The sequence below is a fragment of the Vulpes lagopus genome, chromosome 10, assembly GCF_018345385.1.
Source record: "Vulpes lagopus strain Blue_001 chromosome 10, ASM1834538v1, whole genome shotgun sequence".
In the NCBI taxonomy this organism is placed as follows: Eukaryota; Metazoa; Chordata; class Mammalia; order Carnivora; family Canidae; genus Vulpes; species Vulpes lagopus.
Genome location: NC_054833.1, coordinates 39,878,180 through 39,893,606, shown reverse-complemented (window position 1 = coordinate 39,893,606; position 15,427 = coordinate 39,878,180). Strand labels below are relative to the sequence as shown.

At 39.3% G+C, this 15,427-nt stretch overlaps 2 protein-coding genes across 6 annotated transcripts in view; both read left to right on the top strand.

The window, feature by feature from the left end:
- ARHGEF12 (Rho guanine nucleotide exchange factor 12) overlaps nucleotides 1-15,427 on the top strand; it is a 155,541-nt gene that overhangs the window by 15,121 nt on the left and 124,993 nt on the right. The window lies entirely within an intron of this gene.
- On the top strand, nucleotides 12,770-15,344 carry LOC121499726 (WD repeat domain phosphoinositide-interacting protein 2-like). Of its 2 annotated transcripts, XM_041770745.1 has the most exons (2): nucleotides 12,770-14,617; nucleotides 14,651-15,344. In XM_041770745.1, the coding sequence occupies exons 1-2, from the start codon at nucleotides 13,453-13,455 to the stop codon at nucleotides 14,761-14,763; spliced, it is 1,278 nt and encodes a 425-aa protein (XP_041626679.1). In that variant the 5' UTR covers nucleotides 12,770-13,452; the 3' UTR covers nucleotides 14,764-15,344. The 2 variants fall into 2 exon arrangements, with proteins under 2 accessions (XP_041626679.1, XP_041626678.1); XM_041770744.1 differs by having other exon boundaries at nucleotides 12,899-15,344.

The following is a 15,427-nucleotide window of genomic DNA, read 5'->3' as shown; positions in this document are numbered from 1 at the left end:
AATTTAAAATTTTGCCAAATTGTCTTATTATTCCTACATTGTTTCAGGCTCCCAAGGCAAAAGGTGGAATGTAAAATGGAATCAATGTGTCATCACCAAACTTTTATTTTATTACTTTAAAAAAATGTCTAATCCATTTTATTAGTCAAAAGCAGTCCAGTATTTGCAATTCATATTATTTATCCTGGGAGCATTATCTTTATGAATATATCTTAGGTCTTGTCATTGCTTAGACGGATTCTGCTTTCAAAAAAAATTTTTGTGTTTTTCTATCTCTTACCTTCTCTTCATTCTCCCTCATACCCTTTTGCTTGTAGTCTTTGCCTTCATTGTCATCACCAGCCTTCTCATCTTTCCTATCTAATGCCATCTAGAACCTCTGCTCTTCCTCAACCTTTTATTTATTTCTAGGTGAGTTCTTTTGCCATTCCTTGCACTTTTCTGACCACATAGTAGATACCCAATAGGCTTCCTGGATTACCTATCATTTTTTCTCTAGAGTGGCCTAACGAAAGTTATTTCAAAGATGTTATCTTCTATTTTGACCTTTCTCACTCTTTTTTTACCTACATAGGGGAGGTAGTAGCCCAACCATTAATCTCTCTATCCAAAATATATTGATTGAGTAAAAGTTATATAATATGTACTATAATATTTTATACATACTATTTTACTGAATTTCTTTTTTTTAATATTTTATTTATTTATTCATGAGAGACACACACAGAGAGAGAGAGAGAGAGAGAGAGCCAGAGACACAGGCAGAGGGAGAAGCAGACTCCCTGCAGGGAGCCCGATGTGGGACTCGATCCCCCCCGTCTCCAGGATCACACCCTGGGCCGAAGGGGGCACTAAACCGCTGAGCCACCAGGGCTGCCCTTTACTGAATTTCATAATGACTCTGTGAAGTAATGGGTTTTGTTATAAAATTCCATTTGACAGTGGAAGAAACAGAACATTAAAAGGTTTAAGTGACATGCGTAGTGAGTGGTAAAACTGGGATTGTAGTCTGAATTTGTCTATCTTTGCAACCTGTATTCTTAAATACTATGCTATACTATTAGATATCGTTAGCATTGAATCAGGTACAGTTTCTGCATTTTAGAAGTTCTGGTCTAATGGAGACAAACATGTAGGCAGCTAAGTGCACAAGGTACAGTGGGGACTTGAGAAAAACCAGTACTTTCTGGATAAATCAAATTGCTTCATAGAGGAGGTGAATACTTCCTTTGAATCTTGAAAAAAAGGGTATAGTTACCAGAGAGGTGAGGGGTAGAAAAGCATTTCAGGTAGTAGTAGTAGCAATGTGAACAAAGGCACAGAGGTGAAATAGGTCATGTTTTCTAGGAATGCATGAGGTGATTAGAGTGGGGAGGTTGATGATGGGCACAGCAGCTGGTAAGTTGAAGTGATAAGAGACACCAGATTATTTTTATGTTCTGAGGAGGTCGGGTTTTATCTTCTGGATTGTGGGAAGCCACTGAAGACCTTTAATCAGAAAGGTAATAAGATCAGTGTTATGTCAAAGAATGATCGTTCAAGGGGCAATATGAAGAATGGGTTGGTCTCGAGAAGCAGTTTTAGGGATAGAGAGACCAGAAAGGAGGCGTTTTTGGTAATCCAGATGAAAAAATGAAGTCCTAAACTGAAGTTGTAACAATATCCAGAAAAGAGAAGAGACAAATAGAGCTATTGAGAAGATGTTAAGAATACCAGTAGTATGAAAAGGGTAGGTGGTGAAAGTGAGGACCCTTCTGGCTTGGGTGTTTAGGTGTTGGTATCATTTGCCAAGCTGGGGAATATAAAAGGGCGGAGGTACAGTTTTCTTTTGTTTTGTTATTTTTGTTTGGTTGACTGGTTAGATGAAAGATTGAGAGGAGAATAGATATAGTAAGGGGCAGATTTTGTTTAAGGTACCGTAGTAGTTCTCTTGCTGCCTGTAGATGATACCAGATCAATAAATATACTTGCACTGTCCAACATGTGGCCATTTAAATTTAAATTAGTTAAAATCATATAAAATTAAAAATCTAATTCTTCAGTCACACTAACCACATTTGAGTGATCAGTAGCCATAGTGTAGTCAGCAGGTACTGTGTTGGACATTAGACATAGAACATTTTAATCAGGGGCAGCTGGGTGGCTCAGTTGGTTAAACCTCTGGCTCTTGTTTTCCACTCAGGTCATGATCTCATCACGGTCATGTGTTTGAGCCCCATGTTAGGCTTTAGCTTAGTGCAGAGTCTGCTTGTCCCTCTCCCTCTGCTCTTCCCTCCACTGGCCTCTCTCTCAAATAAATAAAATCTCTAAAAACAAACAAAAGAGGGCAGCCCGGGTGGCTTGGCGGTTTAGCGCCTGCTTTCGGCCCAGGGCCTGATCCTGGAGACCCGTCCCACCTAGGGCTCCCTGCAGGGAGCCTGCTTCTCCCTCTGCCTGTGTCTCTGCCTCTCTCTGTGTCTCTCATGAATGAATAAATAAAATCTAAAAAAAAATAAAAATACATAAAAACAAAAGAACATTTTAATCGTTACTAAAAGTTCTGTTGGACTTTGCTGCTAAACATTTATTATCTCATAGTTTGCTGTGATCAAATCTGGGAGCCACTTAGCTGAGTAGTTCTGCTTCAAGGTCTCTAATGAGCTTGTAGTCAAGATGTCTGTTCTTGAAGCAAAGGCTTGAATGGAGCTGATGGATCCACTTCTAAGGTGACTCATTCACATGCTGGGCAAGTGAGTGCTGGTTGTTGACAGGAGGCCTCAGTTCCTCAGAGACCTCTCTATAGGGATGGTTGAGGCAGCTAGCTTTACCCAGAACAAATGATCTTAGAGAACAAGGTGGAAGCCATAATAACTTTTATGAACTGGCCTGGATCAGAAGGCACACGGTCATTTTTGTACTGTCTGCTGGTAACACAGATCACTTCTGTTCACTGTGGGGAAGGACCTATACAGAGCATGCATTCCAGGAGGCAGGATTCGTTGGGGGATATTTTAGAAGCTGCCCACCACAGGTACCCTATGGAATATCCAGGTGTTCATAGCTAATCAATGACATATGTGTCACCTATAGAGAAGTGAGGGTTTGGCTGCTGCTGTTGTGTTTGTGATGGTAGTTGAAGTAATTTGAATAGGCAAGTTCAGAAGAATGAGATTATAAGGGAAGGATGGCCAAAATAATATCTTGGGTCACATATGTGGGGGAGGACAGAAGTGCTCTCAAAGCCTATTAAGAAATTGTTACAGAGAGTCAAGGCAGTGGTTACAGAGGAGTAGGAGGAGTACCAGGAGAGCACAGTGTATACAAAGGAAACTTCATGAAGGGATGAAAGTTGAAAGTAAAATGTAATTAACGTTGCTAAGTGATACATAGTAGTCAAGTAAAACATTGGAGAGTTCTTCCAAAAATTGTCTGTTGAATAACTATGCTGAGAACCAGAGAAAGATAGGTAGTGAATAAGACAATGTTTCTAAGATCTGATAGAGGCACATCTGGGAGATGTTGTGGGTTTGGTTCCAGAATACTGCAGTAAATACCATAATACAGCAAGCCAAATGAATTTTTTGGTTTTCCAGTGCATGTAAAAGTGAAGTTTGTACCATACTGTAGTCTGTTAAGCATAGAGTTGTATTACGTCTAAAAAAAAAAAAAAAATACCTTAACTAAAAATACTTAGTACTGAAAAATGCTAACCATCCTCTCAGCTTTCAGCAAGCCATAATCACTGATCACAGATCACTATAACAAGTGTAATTTTAAAAAGTTTGAACTATTGTGAGACAAGAGATACGAAGTAAACAAATGTTGTCGGAAAATGTCATCCATAGACTTGCTCAATGCAGGGTTACCACAAACCTTCAATTTGTGAAAAATGCAGTATATGTAAAATGCTATAAAATGAGGTATGACTGTAATACAGTCTGAGGAGACGTGGTTAAGGGAAGTTTTCTTGGAGGAAAGTAGTAGGTAAAGAACCTCTTTAAAGGTAAGGATTTGAGTTAGATGTTTAGATGTGGGGTGTGTGTGTAGGTGGTGGCGGTGCTGTTGACATGGATAATAGACATTTTAGAAAGTATAGTTTTTTTTATTTATGGAATATTGCTAGAACATGAAATTTGAGATGAAGGAAAGTAGTGAGAAAAGAGACTGGAAGGATAATTTTTTTTTTTAAGATTTTATTTATTTATTCATGAGAGACACAGAGAGAGAGGGGCAGAGACACTGGCAGAGGGAGAGGGAGAAGCAGGCTCCATGCAGGGAGCCCGACGTGGGACTCAATCCCAGGTCTCCAGGATCAGGCCCCGGGCTGAAGGCAGCGCCAAACCGCTGAGCAACCCGGGCTGCCCTAGAAGGATAATTAGAGTGGTCTTGAATGCATGTTAAGAAACTTGGCCTTTATCTTGTCGGCTCTTTTTTTCTATATTTAAATTATTTGGATATTACCTTAATAATCTGCAATAGTCTTATAATCACTGAACTATCAGTTAATTTTTAAAGATAGAATATTGTTTTATTTTGCTTATAATTTTAACATGAGTTGTACTGTTTTTTAACATTGGTTTTTAAATTGAAAATCCATTTCCAAAGGAAACTTTATTTCCTTATTATAAATATAAAATCAATATTCTTGCCACTTACAGAAGGCAACAGTAGAAAATTAGACACTATTAAATTTTTAAAAATTAAAAATGAAATCTGTAATGCATCCTTTGATTTACAGAAATGTCTGCCTGAAAATCAGTTCCTCAGTGAGAAAATTGTTTTTAGTCAGCAATGAAGGGATATTGTTTGGACACTGCCTGGCATATAAGATGAGACTCGAGATCATTAGGACAGGTGCATTGTTAAAATTTTGATGTTAACAAATACCAACAACCCCAACTCTCACGTATTTGTAGTTGGAAAGGTCAGAAGCTAATTAATGGACAACTTTGATCAGTGGTTCCATACTAATAAATATTAGGCCTTTTGTTCCAAGAAATCATCTAAAGGAATTTTTAGAATCTGTTCTTCTGAATGTGTCAAGTTATTTATTAGATATTGATGATATGGAAAAAGGGGTTCCTCATTTGTTTTTTGTTGCCGTCCAATTTGGGAAAATTCTTGTGAAAACATATCAAATCTTTCAAGTATCTTTTAAAACACTCAAAATATTTTCAGTAGTTTTTCAGGAGTCCTCAAGTGGTCCTTTCAGAGAAGAAAAAAAAAATCACATATCTTGTGGCTCTAGTTTTGCGGTTATCTTGTTCACTTTGTTTTGTACACAGAATACTTAAATTTATCAGGATAGATTTAAGTTGTTCACATGGGCAGATATATTTGTCAAGATGTGCTTATTTGCAGAGTCTGTCTCAGTCACGCATATGATCTCACAAATTGAAGATTTCTTCCAAAATATTTGAAATTCCTCCTCCATCTCAAATGGATGTGTGAAGACTTTTCCACTATTCCTGCCAGACTATACATAGTTCCATTTTTGAAGTTAAGATAGGGAATACTTTCATAAGATTTTTTAATGAATGTTTTCGAGCTGTAATGCTGATAGAAAGCATGCAAATAACAGGATGAGAGATGCTGCAAATGTACCTGGGGAGATTATCATTCTTGATGTTGAGATACAGTTTTGGAGTGTCTCAAGGTGGCCGGTTACAGTTAAGGAACTGTTGGAGGAAACATGGTCAAGATGGGTGGTCATTTAGGAATTCATGAAGTCCTGTAACATCCAGGGTAGCTACACATGATCAAGTCTTGAAAGATGTGGCCAGTATATTTAAAAGAAGAGAGGAGAGAAGCAATCACTGAAATCTCTTGGTCAACCTCAATTTCATGGGCTCACTCCATTTCCTCTGTAGAGCATGACTTTTAACCTGCAGCAAGTTAAATGCATGTGTGTAGGAGGCCACTTCGTAGTATGTCTGAATACTTCTGCTTCCATTTGAATAGCATCATCCCAACCTGTTGTACTTGTATTGGAATTAGATAGTTAAATATATGAAAAATGAGGAAAAATATGAGCATAAAAAAAGAAAGGTATTTCTGTGACAACTGAGTTGTGTGCACTTTGGAAATGCCAGTAGAGACACCATCACTAGAGAAATTGCTGTCCAGGGATCCCTGGGTGGCTCAGTGGTCTAGTGCCTGCCTTCGGCCCAGGATGTGATCCTGGAGTCTCAGGATTGAGTCCCACGTCAGACTCCTTGCATGGAGCCTGCTTCTCCCTCTGCCTGTGTCTCTACCTCTCTCTCTCTCTCTGTGTGTCTCATGAATAAATAAATAAAATCTTAAAAAAAAAAAGAAAAAGAAATTGCTGTCCATATTAAATGTGAGTGAAAAACAACTATTAGTTATTTGGGAAAAAAGTAGAGTCCAATGAGTATTTTTAGTTTCTTGCTCCACTGTAAGGAAACTGAAACAGGAAATAAATCATAGCTGAGGTATTTTAGTACAGTTTATACAAGAAAGATAATAGAGCACTGCAATCAACACATCCTTATTTAAGGAAGAGGCCTTGGTCCTACATTTAAAAATTGGTAAATGTACACTTATGTATTTTACATTGATATGAAACATCAGGTATATATGAGTGTTTATTTACTTTTTTAACACTTTTTTGCTTTAACTGTTGATTTCCATTGAATGACCAATCACTAGTATCAGTGAACTGAGTAAGGCTAAAGGCATGTCATGACTTCAGGGGATTTGAAGATACTGAAACACTGAAATGCCTCATTTTCAAAGCTGCTGTGATGACCATGTAACAGATGTGCTAATTGTTAGTGTTCCTACTTCCAAGAATACTTTATTTGCATTTCACTTTTACTTTTTAAAAATTTAATAATGGTTTATATTTTTTGCCCACTATTGCCTTCTACTTGTGGCCAATAATGCTGGCTTTTTATTTATCATCGTGAAGTAAAGCTTCCTTCTGAAATGAAAGCATTGATACTTAAAGGAAAACATTAAGTAACTAATAGTCCAGGAGTTATGTGACTGGCAGATGAGTAAGGTAGTGTTTAAGTGTGGGAGACAGTAGCCTAGAGGCTAAAGGCAAGTTCTTTGACGTGCATTCAAGACCACTCATGATTTGGCCTTTGTCTAACTTTTCCAGTGGCCTATCTCACCACTTTCAGTTACCTCAGATGTCATGTTGGTCAACATAGGGACAACCTTGTCTCAAGAATTGAGCCCATACTGGATCTGGAAGGGAATTAGTACAGAGGAGATTTGATAGCTCTAAGGACAATACTTTTGATGGAGAAATCTTGGAGCTAATTTTTCCAACTTTGCTGAGCTTGTCTGTCTGACTCACTTTTGTGTTCTATACCTGGAAGACAAAAGGCAATAAATATTTGAATAGATGAATGAATAAACAGATAAACCCAAAGTAAGAGTTACAGTGCTGTACAACATAAGGCATAATCTTGAATACCAAGCAAAAAATTCAAGAAAGATCTCAGGGGCCATGCCTTGCTGTGTGAAGAACTTTTTCTTTTTTTCTTTTTCCCCCCTTTTTTTTCTTTCTTAGATTTTATTTATTTTTTCATGAGAGACACACAGGCAGAGACACCAGCAGAGGGAGAAGCAGGCTCCCTGCAGAGAGCCTGATGCCCAGGTCGGGGGATCATGCCCTGAGCCAAAGGCAGATGGTCAACCACCGAGATACCCATGCATCCCTTTTCTTTTCTTTTCTTAATTGTAATTTAAGCAAATATGTCATGCCAGGAAGGATTGTGGTAAAGCAGTGTTTTTATCCTCTACATTTGAGTATGTAAATTGGCTTTAAACTTCATAGAAAACAATTTGACAGTATAGCTCAAAAGCCTAAGAAATATTTAAACGTTTTGAGCCAGTAATGCCAATATGGTATATATCTCAAGACATAAAAGGAAATAAAGATTTAGTTGTCAATTTTTATGCAGAGATGTCAACCCCACCATTATTTGTAGTAGGGGCAAAGAGCAATCAATTTAAGTCTGGTACTCTGAAGAGGTAGACCTAGAAATTATAAGGGCAAGGAGCAGTTAGGACACCAGTGTTACCATATGATATTTGATAGAATATTATATATTCAGCAACTGTAGTCATTTTCAGGTAAACTATAATGAAAAAGTGTCCAAGGTATGTGAAAAGTAGGAGATAAAACTTCAAATATAATGCCAATTATGTTTTAAAAAATAAATATAGTGCTTAAAATTTAATATATAGACTTTCTAGGTCATGCTAATTTTTAAAATGTTTCTGTTTCTGGGTTGTGAGATTATGGGTGATTTTTGTTTTTATATTTATCTGAATTTTTTTAGGCTCAGTGCTTAATATATTACTGCTTTTGTAATTAGAAATGTTTTTAAGTGAAAACTCTAGTTTTTATTTATATTTTTGATTTTTATTTTAGTGAATAACTAAGGTAGTAATCTGAAGGATGATTTTTTTCTTTTTTAAGAAGTTTTTTTTTTTTTTTAAGTGAGTTGTAGGCCCAATGTGGGTCTTGAATTCGTGACCACAAGACCAAGAATCACATGGTCTACCAACTGAGCCAGGCACCCTGAGAGGGAAGTAAATCTTGAGATAGGAGTGCAATTGAGAGGCTGTAGTGGGAGACAGAAGTTCCTGCAGTGGGGCAGTGGTGAGAGGGTTGCAGAGGGCTGTAGTAACCATAAGATAGAGGGATAAAGGAAAATGAGGGATGTAGGAGGCCCCTGACTCTGGATGTTTAATGTAAATGTAAAGAATTTGAGGTGAAAGTTTGGCTCTTAAAAATGTATTCTTATTTGCAGAACATAAAAATTTCATGTAGTCATTAACAACTTCAGGTTCTTTTTCTTTATACTTCCTTAAATCCCATATGTTGCTGAAGATCCTGTTTCTAACTTGTTAGGGTTAAGAAGAGATATGTGATATGACTATGAAGATCATATGTTTCTGACACGTGTCACCCCGTGGATTGCCTAGTCAGTGGACCTGGTTGTCTTGATAGGTATTAGCCAGCTTGCTCGCCAACTTACGTGCAAGCACTCCTGAAGCTATAATCTTAGTGATAAAGGGCATTTCCCAAGTAAGGAAGGATAGATAATGTTTAGGTCAAATTGGAGAAATTACATGTACCCCTGGTAGCACTTCCAACAACAACAACAAAAGAGGCAGGAAAAAAAAATAACCTGCTAACTATTCCTCCATTGCAAGACTCTGGAAAAAGGGTCAATTAAAAATAGAAAAGAGTATCTTCCTTGATGACTCCAAATTAATTTAAATTTATATATATCTGGGGGCACCTGGGTGGCTTAGTCAGTTGGACATCCAGCTCTTGGTTTTGGCTCAGGTCATGATCTCAGAGTTGTGGGATCAAACTCTACATCAGGCTCCACACTCAGCCTGGAGTCAGCTTGAGATTCTCTCCCTCTCCCCTTCACCCCACTTGTGCTCTCCTGCTAGAACTCTTTGTCTCTCTCTCAAATAAATAAGTAAGTAAGTAAATAAATAAATAAAATCCTTAAATCTAAATGTATCTGCTTTGGAGGGGTACATTCGATTTCTTTTTAAAATATTTTCATGATGCTCTGGACAATGAAATAATACAATGAGTGGCCTGTTCTTGTCTGTCACCTATGAGGTTCCTTATTTTCCCACAGAAGTATTGGCTGGTCTCTTCCCTTTTCTGTCTGTGAGCAACAGGTAAATTAGTGTGACCACAGTCTGACCCCCAAATCCTGGCTCCAGTTACCTAATCTAAACTCACCTGTATTCCTTTCCTGGAGGCCACGTGATAATGTATGTTCCATGAGTGGATAGCGGTAACTAGAAAAGAAAAAATTTTAGCTGGATACTACTATGCTATGGCCAAGGAGAGTTGGTAGTTTTATTTGTTTTTTATTTATTTATTTTTTAAAGATTTTATTTATTTACTCCTAACAGAGAGAGGAATGGAGACACAGGCAGAGGGAGAAGCAGGCTCCATGCAGGGAGCCTGACCTGGGACTCAATCCTGGGATCCCAGGATCATGCCCTGGGCCGAAGGCAGGCGCTAATAACTGCTGAGCCACCCAGGCATCCCTACAAGTTCTTAGTTTAATCACTTGTGAGGAAACTGAGGTTCAGTGAAGTTCAGTAAACTTCTCAGGGTCACACAAAGCATTGAATAGCTGTGCCAGATATTGACCGCAGCCTGACCAATACCAAAACCCCTGTTTTTTCCTATGTATGTTTCCCTTTTAGAAAAGTTTTAGAATAAATATTGTCTGGCCTCCAGCATTTATAATACAGAAGTGTTATTCTTTAGCTGCTGAAAAAGTAGAATTGGTTTTGTCCTTGGTTTCTAGCTGTCTCCATGATCGCAGTGTGATCTTATGTAGTGACTAATGACTACAGAAGTGTACACAGAAATCTCTTGTTTTTAATTGAAAACTTACAATAAATTTCATAGATAAGAGTCAGCTATTTCAGGACTGGTGCTTGCGGATAAGTCTTAGAGAGTTTTAAGTCAATGAACTGGTGGCATAAGCCCTTCTAAATATTACATTTATCATTTTATAGAGATTAATTGGAGTGATGAAGTTTTAACAACTAGGATTTTGGAGGAATATAAGAATATTTTCTTTCAGTGAGTTCTAAATTTAAAAAAAAAGGAAAAAATATGCTTTCTTAGTGTTAATAAATAGAAACCCCAATTACTTACAACATCTAATTTTCTTTTCTTCTCATTTTACTTTGTTGTGAAATATTTCAAGCATAAGCCAAAAAAAAAGAAAATAATATAATGAATATTTGTGCATCTACTACCTAGCATCATCATTCTTGGGGGAAGGGGGAGAACTAAAATTACAGATAAAGTGCCACTCCTGTGTACTTTTCCCTAACCCTATTCTCTTCCTCGGCAGAAGTAAACACTATTGTAGATTGGGTGTTTGTTGCCTTCATGCACGTTTATATGCTTTTTCTACATAGTTATTGCATCTTCACACATTATAGAGCTTTGAGGGGCATATTTTTTAACTTTATAAAAATTGAATTTGTGTTGAATGTATCCTGCAATTAGTGTTTTTTTTTTTTTTAAAGATTTTATTTATTTATTCATGAGAGACACAGAGAAAGAGAGAGGAAGAGACACAGGCAGAGGGAGAAGCAGGTTCCATGAAGGGAGCCCGACGTGGGACTCGATCCCGGGTCTCCAGGATCACACCTCAGGCTGCAGGCGACGCTAAACCGCTGCGCCACCAGGGCTGCCCTAACTAGTGTTTTTAATTAATAAAATATGATTATGGTATGAGGTAGAGATTGTTTTATTTTTCCTTCTAGATAACCAGTTGTCTTGCTTCTTCTGTATAGTCTTTTCCCCATTGATTTGCTGTGCTAAATTTGTGATTATATCATGGTTCCATATGTTGTGAGTTTCTTAGCTTTTTGTTCTGTTCCATTGGTTTGACTGGTTTTTTTTTTGTTTGTTTTTGCTGTTTTGTTTTTAGTTTCAGAGGTAGAATTTCGTGATTCATCAGTTGCACTGGGTGTATAACACCCAGTGCTCATTCCATCAAGTGCCTTCCTTAATGCCCATCACCCAGTTATCTTCCCCACCTCCCCTCCATCAACCCTCAGTTCACTAGTTTGACTATTTCTATACCAAACAAAACTGTCCAAATTACTTAAGCCTATAAGTAGAGTAAGTCTCCTTACCTGGTTCTTTTTCAAAATTTTCATTGCTATTCTTGACCTTTTCTTTTCCCATGTAAATTTTGAGGTCAACCTGTCAGGTTTCATAAAAAGCCCTACTAGATTTTTTTTATTGTAATTGCACTGACTATCTAGCTAAATTTAGGGTAAATGAACATATTTATGATATCATCTTCCTATACATGAACGTGGTATTTCTTTAGAAACTTCAGGTCTTCTTTTATGTTCTTCAGTAATAATTTGTATTTTTATTCATAGAGGCCTCAGAACATTTTTTGTTAAGTTTAATTCCTAGATCCTTTATGATTTTCACTATTGTTATGAAGGTCAGTTGGTCTCCCTCTTTTCTTTCCTTCCCCACTCTTTTTCTTCTTTCCTCCTTTCTTTCTCCCTTCCTTTTTTTCTTTTCCCCTGGTACCTCTCCATTCCCATCTCGTTTCCCTTGTCCTTCTCTCATAATCTAATATTTTAATTTTATGTTGTCTTTGCTGAAAGCCCTATTTAAGGTGGTGTGGTATAGAAGAAAGCCTATGAGAGTCAGAATTGCCGGAAATGAATCCCGGCTTTGTCCCTCAAAGATATGTTAACCATGTCAACTTTTTTGTTGTGTTATTTGAGCCTACCTCTCCTAATCTATATAAGGAGTCATACTTACTTTTACAGTGTCTCTCGAATGGGTTCAAATGAGATTAGATCATTTTTCCCAATTAAAATTCCACGAGAAAAAGAGTAATGTCTAGAGGAGGGGGGAGTACATTTTCTAAAATCAGACTATAGATATCTATTAAAATCAGTACTATTAAATTCTGGAATCGAGCCCCGAGTCAGGCTTTTTTGCTCAGTGGGGAGCCCACTTCTTCCTCTCCTGCTCTGCCTGCTTGTGCTTTCCCTATCTATCTCTCTATCTCTGTGTCAAATAAATAAAGTCTTAAAAAAAAAAGAGTCGAGCATTTAATAACTGAGCTATCTAGGTGCCCCTAAAAATTAGGGATGCCTGGGTGGCTCAGCGGTTGAGCATTTATTTGCCTTTGGCTCAGGGTGTGATCTTGGAGTCCCGGATCGAGTCCCACATAGGGCTTCATGCATGGAGCCTCTGCAGGAGGCTATGTGGGTCTCTGCCTATGTGTGTCTCATGAGTAAATAAAATCTTTAAAAAAATAAAAATTATTTTTAATGCTTATGTTCTATATCACATCCCAAAAAGATGAGAAGTGGTTTATAATAAAGAATACAGACACACACACACACACACACACACACACACAAGTCCCTATTAAAGACATTAAAATGAATATAGAAGATCAAATTAAAAAAAAGATCAAGTTTTTACAGTGATGGAAATGAAAATATAACTATTATAAAGGTCGATAAAATCATTGTGAGTAAGCCTCTTTGCTTTCAGGATGCTGTGGGTTAAAAACTTTAAAAAAATTGGAGACATTTAACTATAGAGAACAAACAGGATTGCTGGAGGGGAGGTGTATGGGGGAATGGACTAATTGGGTGATGGGCACATTAAGGGGAGCATTTGGTGTAATGAACATTGGGTGTTATATGCAACTTATGAAACACTAAATTCTACCCCCCAAATAATAATACACTATATGTTAACTAACTTGAATTTAAAACAAAACAAGAAACAAGAGCGGGCACGGGATGAGGCGGCGGTTGATCCCCGGGCAGCCAGCTGCGGCCCGCGAGGCGGCGAGCTGGGCCCGGCCCCGACCCTGAGCTCACCCGACTCGCCCTCCCGCGCGCGAGCCCCTGGCCGGGCCCACCCGCCCCGCGCCCACCATGAACCTGGCGAGTCAGAGCGGCGAGGCCGGCGCCGGCCAGCTGCTCTTCGCCAACTTCAACCAGGACAACACGTCCCTAGCTGTTGGTAGTAAGTCCGGTTATAAATTTTTCTCCCTTTCTTCTGTGGATAAGCTGGAACAGATCTATGAATGCACTGATACGGAAGATGTGTGCATTGTAGAGAGATTGTTTTCAAGCAGCTTAGTAGCCATCGTCAGCCTCAAAGCTCCTAGAAAGCTAAAAGTTTGCCATTTTAAGAAAGGAACTGAGATCTGCAACTACAGCTACTCAAATACCATACTGGCCGTGAAGCTGAACCGACAGAGGCTAATAGTTTGCCTGGAGGAGTCTCTCTATATACACAACATTCGGGACATGAAAGTACTGCACACGATCAGGGAAACCCCTCCAAACCCTGCAGGCTTGTGTGCGCTGTCGATACACAACGACAATGGTTACTTGGCATACCCAGGCAGTGCCACTATTGGAGAGGTGCAGGTCTTCGACACCATGAATTTGAGAGCTGCAAACATGATCCCAGCTCACGACAGTCCTTTGGCAGCATTGGCGTTTGATGCCAGTGGAACCAAGCTTGCCACTGCCTCCGAGAAGGGGACCGTGATTAGAGTATTCTCCATTCCAGAGGGACAAAAACTCTTTGAGTTCCGGAGAGGAGTTAAGAGGTGTGTGAGCATCTGCTCCTTGGCCTTCAGCATGGACAGCATGTTCCTCTCTGCATCCAGCAACACTGAGACTGTGCACATCTTCAAACTTGAGACTGTGAAAGAAAAACCTCAGGAGGAGCCCACCACCTGGACTGGGTACTTCGGGAAGGTACTCATGGCTTCCACCAGCTACTTGCCCTCCCAAGTAACAGAAATGTTCAACCAGGGCAGAGCCTTTGCCACAGTTTGCCTGCCTTTCTGTGGCCACAAGAACATCTGCTCACTGGCCACAATTCAGAAGATTCCCCGACTACTGGTGGGAGCTTCCGACGGGTATTTGTACATGTATAACCTGGACCCCCAGGAAGGAGGCGAGTGTACCCTGATGAAACAGCACAAGTTGGATGGAAGCATGGAGACAACCAATGAAATCTTAGACTCAGCCTCTCACGACTGCCCCTTAGTGACTCAGACCTACAACACAGCTGTCGCCACAGGTACTCATGTGCCTTCATCTCCGACCAGACTTGCCTACGGAGACGAGCTGGGGGCCGTGGGCGGCGCATGTCTGGAAGAGGAGGCCAGTGCTCTGCGGCTGGAGGAGGACAGCGAGCATCCTCCTATGATTCTTCGGACGGACTGAACTTGACCTGTGAACTCTGACCCCCGGAGCAGAGAACACTGGCTTGATGGAGGACTTTGTGTTATGCTGCTATGAACTTTGACCTGAGTTGGGGAGAGGATGGCAGAGACTTAAAAAGAAAAAAAAAAAAAAAAAAGATCGTAGCTGTAGTCTCATTCCATACTGTTGAGAAATACATCGTTTTCACTTCAGTGGCTTTTAATCCTGCTTAGGAATCTTAGCTTTTTGTTTGTTTTCTGTTTTTGCCAAAATTAACTGTTTGGTGAAGCCCTTGAAACCTTGCTTTGCATGCGTTAATGTGCCAAGCCAGCATAGGAGAGCTAGAAGCCACTTTATAACAACTGCAGTTGTTTGGTTTTTAAAGTCTGTATATAAGGAGGAGCGTACACAAGGAGAAGGTGGCATCGTGCAGAGCGGTTCTGGGTGTTAAGGCGGGTTCTGCTCAGGCGGGTCCAAGAGCCCTCTCTGGGTTTGCCAGGCTCAGGGGGCAACAGCCATGGGGAGGGGTCCTCTCTCTCCAGAGCCCCTCCTGGGCCCTTCCCCCCATTTTATTTTGTTAATTAAATTCTTTCCAAATTGGATTATTCTGGGAAAAAAAAAATAAAACAAAACAAAATTTAAATCACGATGCTTTGGGTAAAAGATAAATATGATTCAGCTGTTG

Bases quoted from the DNA above. Each gene is read 5' to 3' on its own strand.
- LOC121499726 (XM_041770744.1), top strand. From the start codon at position 13,453: ATGAACCTGGCGAGTCAGAGCGGCGAGGCCGGCGCCGGCCAGCTGCTC.